Below are 9171 nucleotides of genomic sequence, written 5' to 3' on the forward strand. Positions count from 1 at the left end.
TCCTTTTCCTTTTCCTTTTCCTTTTCCTTTTCCTTTTCCTTTTCCTTCTTTTCCTTTCCCTTTCCTCTTTCCTTTTCTTTCCACAAGAACTACTGCATATACAGTAGAAATTTCTGCAAAAGTGTTTATTTTTGGAGGGATATCACACCAGAACCTGTTAACCATTTGTAATTGATTCAGTGTAAATGCCAGCAGAGGTTTTGCTGGTTGGTAACTTGTTGGCTTAACGCTTCCCTGGTCTTTCCAAATCTAAAAAACCTCTTCACAACATCCGAGGAAGGAAAAATTGTGTTGCTCAATCTGCCTCAGGACACTGCTGCCAAGGCAGCCTGTTCCAGCACAGTTTATCACATGCAGCAGAGAAGACTTTGTCCACAAATTAATTTTCCACCTTTTTAGTTTTTCTCTGCCCTGCCTTTTCAGGCCCCAGATGAAAACAGCTGCAAGGAAGCCATTCCACTTTCTTACACATTCTTTTATACCCTGTGACTCCCCAGCCACCATTTCCAAGAACTTCTCCTCTGTCTTGTTATGTATTAACAAATTTTTTGATACAGCAATATCATTTATTATGCCTATTATGCAATTATGCCTTTTTTAATGGTAATGTATTTCTTCTTAGAGGAGGATAGTTAACTCTGTCTATGCCTCATTGCAGCCAGCTTATAAATTGTGCAGAAATTTTAACAAACCATAATTGAGATGGATGAAGATTTCACATCAGCGCCGGGGATGTATTTTATACCTCTCTGTCAGAGTACAAGGCAGAACCTTTTCCAACAGAACACATAGCTGGCAGTCAGGAGAGCTACTCCTTTTTTCCTAATTACCTATAGATATGTTTGCTTTTGTGCCTTACAAAGTAAGCTAATGATGACACGAAGTGCAGGCATACATCTCACAACAGTTACACATCCAGCTTTACTGTCTGCTTCTGCCATTAAGTTTCTCGAAGACTGTTATCCAAACCATACTCTGTGAATGGTGTTTTGGTTTCATCATTCTTTTAAGCCAGAATGAATCACAATCCAGTTTGATTTATATATTTTTATCGGGTTCCAGATTTTCTAATTCTATACTTGTCTTCCTGCAAATGTGAGACTTGCTGTATCTCTGGGAATCAGTTGCTTTTAGTGCAGGATTATGCCTGTTTATGAATAACCCAAACGCCTATTGCTGTTTTAGACTTCTTTTACAGTTACTGACTCGCCCAAACATCATATTACTCCTTAATTTATAATCTGCTTTATAATCAATACCTCTTTGAGTCTTCAGTTTGTGTCAGTAACTCACAGCTTTAATCTGAGAATAGTTACCACCTTAGCACGAAGCAAATGCTGAAGACTGAAGTTGTCCTGCCTCTTCTGGTTTGTGGTTACCTAGGCTCGGGCGAGGAAGAACTGCAGGGCTGTATTCAAATTCTTATTTGCCTTTCATTTCATTAAGAAAACTTTCTATCTACCCACCATCTGGGTTGCAGATAAAAGTTCAGCTCTAACAGCTGAACTGTTCTTTCACTTGTTACTGTTCATTTTGTCTGCTTTGCATGGAACTAGCTGGGTCAGTGACAGCCCTTCCACCCTGCAGATAGCTTCAGATCTCCTGGATCTTGGTCCCACACTGAATTATCTGCAGTCACTCAGCAAGCTCATGCTTGCAGGGAGCCCCCTGAAACCCACAGCTTATGCCACTCCAGCCATTCACAACCAGTTCACAAAGAGTAACTGGGACTGCTGAGGATACTCCTTTTTTTTTTTTTTTTTTTTTTTTTTTTTAATTGGCTGAAAAGTCACTATAAATGCCTGAAGGGAGGGCACCAAGAGGTCAGAGCCAGGCCATGCTCAGAGGTGCACAGTTCCGGGACCAGAGGCCATGGGCACAAACTAGCACACAGGCCCTTGGAACACCAGAAGCACTGCTGTGCTGTGCAGGTGATGGAGCGCTGGCACAGGCTCCCCAGAGGCAGTGGAGTTTCCTTCCTGGAGATCTTCCAAAACCACCTGGACACGGCTCTGGGTACCTTGCTCTGGGTGTCCCTGATGGAGCAGGGCTGGGCCAGGCGGCCTCCAGAGCTCCCTTCTCATTTCAGCCATCCTGTGATTCTGTGAACAAAGGGATAATTCTTTGGGTAAAAGAAGCACAGCAGCAATGCTGCCACAGAAGTTCTCCACTAATCACCAAGTGGTGCTGAGCTGTCCTTCTTCTGAATATCCTCTACAGGATGTTTGCTCACGGGGATGGCACATATTTATGCCATTAACAAGCTGGATACACAACATTGAAGTAAAGCAAACAGACGTGTCTCAGCTAATGACATAAGTAAGTTTGCTTTAACTCTTTTTTTTTTTTAAAGTACTCTGTGTTTAAGTACTCCAGGCTCATTACCTGACACACTCCAGCACTTCTACCAACATTAGTGGAATTACTGCTTTCCTGCAAGCAAGAGCTACTTTATTTAAGTACTGAATGTTAAAGCTATGACATTTCCAGCACCTCATCAACAGTGAGAAAAGGATCTGCCCAAAAGAGAAATGACAACAGAACACTGCAGAAAGTGAAATGATATCACTTGTCATCCCACTGTTGTAAAACTTCTCTTTTAAATGAAAACAAGTTTCCATAGCAGGCTGCAGTACACTGTCTTTCTCTTTCTGGACAGCACGTGAGGGAGTGAACAGGGACAGCCTGAAGGGCGGGTGGGGGAAGGACAGACAGAAGGAGAGAGAGCTAAAGAGAATGGCTTTGCTACAAAATATGAAAAGGAAAAAATGTCTCAACTGATTTTTGGTTCCTACATTCCTTTTGAAACTGTGAGATCAAAACAAAACTGGAATTGCTTTCTGCCTCTATTGGTTACCCATTCCCACTCTTCCATATTTCTGTATTTTTGCCCTGTAAATATTTTACTTTCCAATTTCAATTCCATCAGTGTCTGCTGTATGTTTTCATCCCTTCCTTTTGCAATGAACACTTCTATGAAAATTTTCAGAAAAACTAGCTCAACATAATGACCCAAAGTAGTTTTTCATTTAAGAGTACATAATCTTGCATATTACTAAGCTTATGCCATGAACTTCAGTATCTTTCAATAGCTGCATTTTGAGAAATGCAGGAACAACAGAAGAGGAAGCTTGGATTCAGCTCTGTGTGCTATACTATTTTGGGGTCCTAACAGGAAGAGATGTAGAAGGGGATGCTGTGGAAAGATGAGATGCCTGCAGCTCTGCTTCACTGAGCAGCATGCACCGATGCACTGCTGGGCATACTGGCTTCTCAATAGCTGGAAATTTGGGGAATGTGAGAAATATTTTTTGAGAAGATAGGAAAAAGTAAATGGGGCCAAACCTCAAAATAAACAAAACACCAAAAGCTTTAAATCACATTCACTTGTATCAGCATATAATCCTTTCTCACCTTCAGGAATCATCACTTCAGAAATTACGCCTTATCCTCTGATTCATGAAATACACACTGATAGATGACCATGAAAACATGTTTTGCTGGGCACAACTATGTTTCCCTGAGTAAGCAGACCACTTACCAGCCTTTTCCAGCATTTACAGCTGGAGAAATCTTGCACCAACATTTTTGCATGCTTCAGAAAAGAGATTATAGTTAGAATCAAACTGGATTCTCCCTGCGGTGCTGACTGATTTAATTTCTCTGTTTGCAGTGGTGCTCAGCACCTGAGCATGCTCTGAATTGCTCACCAGATGGATGCCAGAGAGCAGAAGGTTGACTGCTGGGATATGGACAAATCCTGCTGGCTGCTGGGTCCTTCTGCTGGGACTCAAATGCATCCTGCTGGCTCTCACCCATTTTGAAAGTTCCCCTTAAAAAGGGAGAACGTGCTGTCCTATCTCATGGTTTTTGGGTTCTCTGCCACGCAGAAGGAATAGATGCTTTTCTGTTCTACAAAGGTTTTTTTTGACATTATTGTTCCAGGAGTTTTGTGCAATCAGATACAGCATAATCTGATCCAGAGCCTGCTAACGCCTGACTTTGCAGCCTTTGCTCATACAAAACTTCCTCTCACTTGTCACCCATGCTGAGATCTTAACAGCTCAGAGCTTTGTTTCTCTCAGGTGCCTTGAAATTGCATAAAACTCCATGAGCAGCTCTCACTAGCAGCGGGTGCAACACGAATAAAGGGGGCAGGAGCAGTTGCTAAAGGAAAGATTCCTCTGGTGAGAAAGGTCACTGAAAGTCCCTGTGTGTCACAGAAGTTCTCTTGTGAAACATGAAGCTGTATTACTGCCTCAGTTCCCATCCATCCTCCCACCTCATCCACTAATGCTGTATGTTAGATAATATTATCATTAACTACAAGCTCTTGTTTAGGATAACCAGAAAACATTAAGAAGATGAGGAACTGGAGTAGTGCTTTTAATATACATATATCTGTATTTAGATATATATTGTACTGAATTTGTTATTTTCTAAAGTTCTTGGGATTACATTCCTTGCTGCTGGGTATTACTTATTTCAGCAAAAAAAAAAAACAGACAAGATGCTTTTTTTGTCTTGAATTTTCTGCAGTTCTGAGTGTATAATTCACAGGGAGACCCGATGCGTTCATTCTGTACATACTGGGCAGATTCTCCTCCAGAAGTTACTGCAGTTTGGCTTTCCTTTTGCTGGGTAAGTGTTGCAATTTCTGATGGTTATGGTTCATCATGCAGACACAGGCTATGTGTTCACCCAAATTAGGGCTTAGCTCTAGACAATACATGGATTTTTACAGGTAATACACCTATCTTTAACAAATTACACATAATTCATTAAATGCTTAACAGCTTTCCATCAGAATTTTTTTAAAGAGAAGAGATTCATAGAGCCAGCAATTCTCAGGACATCTGCTGTGAGTTCCATCCGTCTTTTCAAACCCTATCCAGCTTGCATGTCCCAAAGTAATTGGTTTCTTCCCTGTATCTGCTGGCCTTAACAGAAGTACTGCTTCCTCCCTATATCCCTGTCTTGACTAAGTAATATCTCAACACAGTGCAACAGTCCTCCCCAGTCCTTCTTCAGCTCTTCTCACTCCTGAGAGCTGTCTCAGCCATGCTTTGGTCTGTTCTCCACCGAGGCCTTCAGGAACTACCATATCCCAAAAGCTAATTGTTTTTGTTTATTCTTTTACACTGCCAGCAAGAGTAGAACAGCTCAGTCAAGAAGAAAACACAGAAATCCATCTTTGAGTGCTACTACTTAATAATAGTATCAGTAATCATGCAAAGCAGGAGATCATAAAATACTTATTTTCATTTTACTCCACCTTCCTTGCAATACCTCATGTAGACTGTGAGACATGAATGAATAACATCTAAGACTTGCTCTTTGAAGTAAATACTACTCCTGTATATGGAGATGAAAATGGACCTTAAATAACTTTCCCAGGAATGCATCAGAACAGAGAAAACCAGAAAACAAAACAAAACAAAACACTTTTTTTCTTGGCCCTGGATTTTGAATCAGCAAGATCATGTTTGATAGGAGCAAGCCATTTATTTTAAAGACAGAGAAAAATAGTTGGAGGCAACTGAGATAAAAGACGCTGTTATTTTCTTTTCTCTTAACAGTTGAGGTGTTGGCAGAATTTCTCTCCAAAAAAGAAGAGATACTTTCTAGATATTAATACCACACCTTCTATTTAGCTTGTTCAACAACAAAGCCTGCTGAGATACAGATGCAAATTTCAATACATCTCACTCAAAGATTATTTACCTAGAAAACTGTAGGTATATTGTTTAGAGTGATCATGTCAAGCTGGTATTAATACTTCTGTATCAGGAATACAAAAAAAAAACGCACCACGTTTAGATACTTTTTGCTCTGAGCATGAAATGCATCAGGACGAGAGCCAGGCTGGGAGATCAGAGAGATGGAACAGAGAGGAGGACACACAGAAGAATAGCAGGATGGAAAATAAAAGATGCAGAAGAGGAATGTATAGGAAGCCAGGGGAGAAAGAAAGGCAAGATATGATGGGATGCAGCGAGAGGTTGGGACACGGGGAGGAAAGGATTGGAGGAGCGGGTTGGGGAAACCTGGTAGGCACAGCAGACACACTGCCATACTGCTGATGCCCTGCTGTCCCCAGCCCCAGTGTGTGGGACCAGCCATGCAGGTGGTGTCTTCAGGGCACACGTCACTGCCCGCAGCAAAACCACTTCTTCAAAAGCCAGAACCGCAGTCTTGAGCCCGAAGGAAACGGCTGTGTGCCAGAGAGCTGAGGGGCCTCTTCTGGGCTGAGGGATATTTCCAGTGGCGGTAAGGGCTCTGCCCCCATGGCAGCTGGCCTTCTGCCAGACAGGGGAAGCGGCTGCCCGACCTGGGGACTCGTGTCAAGAGAGGGTGTGTGGTGGTGGCCTGGATCTGTGCTTACCTCACAGGGAACAGAGAACTAGCGCTGCCTGCAGGAAGGCTCACATCGAGCTCCGGATGCTCGGAGGACATGGCCAGGGGATAGAAAATAAAGGCCTCTGGGGTCACACACAGACACAGGCCTCCAGGGATACAGCCACGACTGGCTGCTGGTCCCTACTCTGCCTCCCCCAGTGCACAGCTCTTCAGCATCTGCCTTCTTGTTGCTTATTGTTTGTTGGCATGCAGAGGGTCCAACCAGTCCACTTCAGCTGGAGTTACTCTTCACTGGTTTGTTACTGCATCTGTCCCTTCAGAGGGGCAGTCAGGCTCTTTGCTGACTGTCACATCCATACATTGTGTCCCCCTGGATCCACTTCTATGGTCTAAGCTGTTGCATTGCCTCCAGCTTGCTATTCCCTCAGTGGCAGTATTTTTACTTGCTAGGGACTAAAAAATCATTCTGCATTTGTATGGGAACTGGAAATAAACAATCCTTGCCCAGAAAGCTTGCAAGTAAGAAAATAAACTCAATGCCAATAAAGTGTTCTTAGAAACCTGCCAGAGATTACATCTTGAATGGATTTGGTTGGTATTGATACTTGGAAAGGAAATAGCTTCTTTGGCATAAGAGAAGATTAAATAAAAATGTAGATGGACCAGAGCTAGACAGGTATATTGCACATAAAAAAGATCATAGAAAAAATCCAACAGATAATTGCAGAAGTGGAGGGAAAGTCATTGAGGCTAGCACTGTTAATGGAGTTGAGCACATAGCCTCTCATAAAACTGCCTAAGAAATACAGATTGAGGCAATAAATTTATGCCTGGTGCTGAAGACAAGTTTGTATTTGATGCAGTGCTTTGCATCAAAGGAGTTGAAGTGCTGTGAAAACTAGGGAGGGATACATCAGCAAAGGTGTAAAAACTGAGAAAGGAAGAATAGGACTCCATAGGTCTCAGAGAAATGATTTTAAAAAGAGAAATACCATGCTGTGAACAAGTTCATAATATGTTTTTGCTTTCCTGAATGGCAGATGACCTTTGCTTTGTGCAGACACAGCATGGATGAGGTTGGAAGACACCTCTGAGAGATTATCTAGTTCAACCCCTTCCCAAAGAACAGCCAGCTAGAACCAGTTGCCTTGGGCCAAGTGCAGTTTGGAAAAACTTTTTCCAAGGATGGAGACTCCACAACTTCTCCAAGCAACCTATTCCAACGTTCAACCACCTGCACAGCACAGAAGTGCTTCCTGGTGCTTAGGAGGACCTCCTGTGTTTCAGCTTGTGCCTGTTGTTTCTTGTCCTGGAACCGGGCACAACAGAAAAGAGCCTGACTCAGTCTTCTTGCTCTCCCCCATCAGATATTTGTACACACTGATAAGATCCCCACTGATCTCTCTATTTTTCAGGCTGAACAATTCCAGCCTTTTCACTTCTATCTCATCAGTCAAATATCCTAAACTCGTGCATCGTCCCCCATGTGATGCGAATCATCTTCAAGACCCTTCACTGAACATGCTCCAGTAGGTTCATGTCTCTTCTGTTTTTTACATCCCTTTCAATACATCTACATACAGCTTTTGCCTTCAGAAATTGGTTTGCAGACAGTTTGTTCTTCTGAAACTACCTGAAATCTGCCCCAGTCATTTACTGCTAGTGCCCAGTGGGTGGCAAGATGATGACCTGACTGAACACCTCTATGTGTGCCAAGGGGTGGGTGCCTGTCCATTATTACAAAATTTGCAAGTGGGTAAAGAGCTTTATTTTCTCTTCCACCTGATGTATTCACTGGAAGCTACTGAGATTTCATTAAATATATTTTGCCTTTCTGTGGTTGAGATGCAAACTGGCATTAACTTTCCTAATTGGAAAGCATCACAATCTTCAAAGAAAAGCAACAAAGTGGGTGAGGGAACTGGAACACAAGTCTTATGGGATATAGGTAAGGGAACTGGGATTGTTTAGCCTGGAGAAAATGAGGCTCAGAGACCTTATCGCTCCCTACAACTGCATGAAAGGAGGACTTAGCAAAGTGGGGGTCAGCCTATTCTCCCAGGTGACAGCAAGAGGACAAGAGGAAATGGCCTCAAATTGTGCCATTGGAGGCTCAGGTTGGATATTAGGAGAAATTTCTTCTAAGAGTGGCGAGGTACTGGAATAGGCTGCCCAGGGAGGTGGTGGAGTCACCATCTCTGGAGGTTTTTAAGAGATGTGTGGATATGGCACAGAAGGATGTGGATTAAAGGGCCTGGTGGGGATGGGTTGATGGTTGGAGTAGATGATCTTAGTGATCTTCTCCAACCTTAATGAATCTGTGATTCTGTGATTAAGTATCAGAACCTGTTGCTGGTGATGTAGTTGATCTGATAACAGAAGTCAAAGCACGTGCGTTGTTTTCAGTTTAAAAGCTTTTGTAGAAGATGCCAGCAACTAGGACAGGACTGTTCATATCTGTTGGATGTACCCAAAATAAATGCATAAAATCCAGTGTATTTATTTAATTTTAAACACTTCAGACCGCAAGCAAGGGAAGTTCAAAAAATGCCATATGCATGTAAATGACCATTGAGCATTCCTTTGAGTCAGCAGTTTTCTTCTTTGTCCCCTTGTGGTTGTTACCAAGGATTTTATCCATGTTATGTCACACTACGGCTGGCCTTCACTGCAACAGTCAGATAAAGCCAGCTCCTGTGGGAGTTGCCAGAAGGTAGGAAACTCCCTAGCTAAACCATAAGGCTGGATTACCAGCACTAAGCTAATGTTTTATTGCTTGTATTAATATGAACTCTAGCCTAAGGCTAGACC

At 42.6% G+C, this 9171-nt stretch overlaps 1 protein-coding gene across 1 annotated transcript in view; it reads right to left on the minus strand.

Moving 5' to 3' along the window:
- The window catches only part of FLT3 (fms related receptor tyrosine kinase 3), a 35562-nt gene extending 27066 nt beyond the window's left edge, over nt 1-8496 (minus strand). The window contains 1 exon segment of the mRNA XM_042867095.1: nt 6048-8496. Coding sequence (XP_042723029.1) covers nt 6048-6123 — 76 coding nt within the window. The 5' untranslated portion in view covers nt 6124-8496.
- Nucleotides 8497-9171: the final 675 nt, after the last annotated feature.

This window comes from Lagopus leucura, unplaced genomic scaffold (assembly GCF_019238085.1).
Source record: "Lagopus leucura isolate 7727_CA_CO unplaced genomic scaffold, USGS_WTPT01 Super-Scaffold_100001, whole genome shotgun sequence".
Taxonomy (NCBI): Eukaryota; Metazoa; Chordata; class Aves; order Galliformes; family Phasianidae; genus Lagopus; species Lagopus leucura.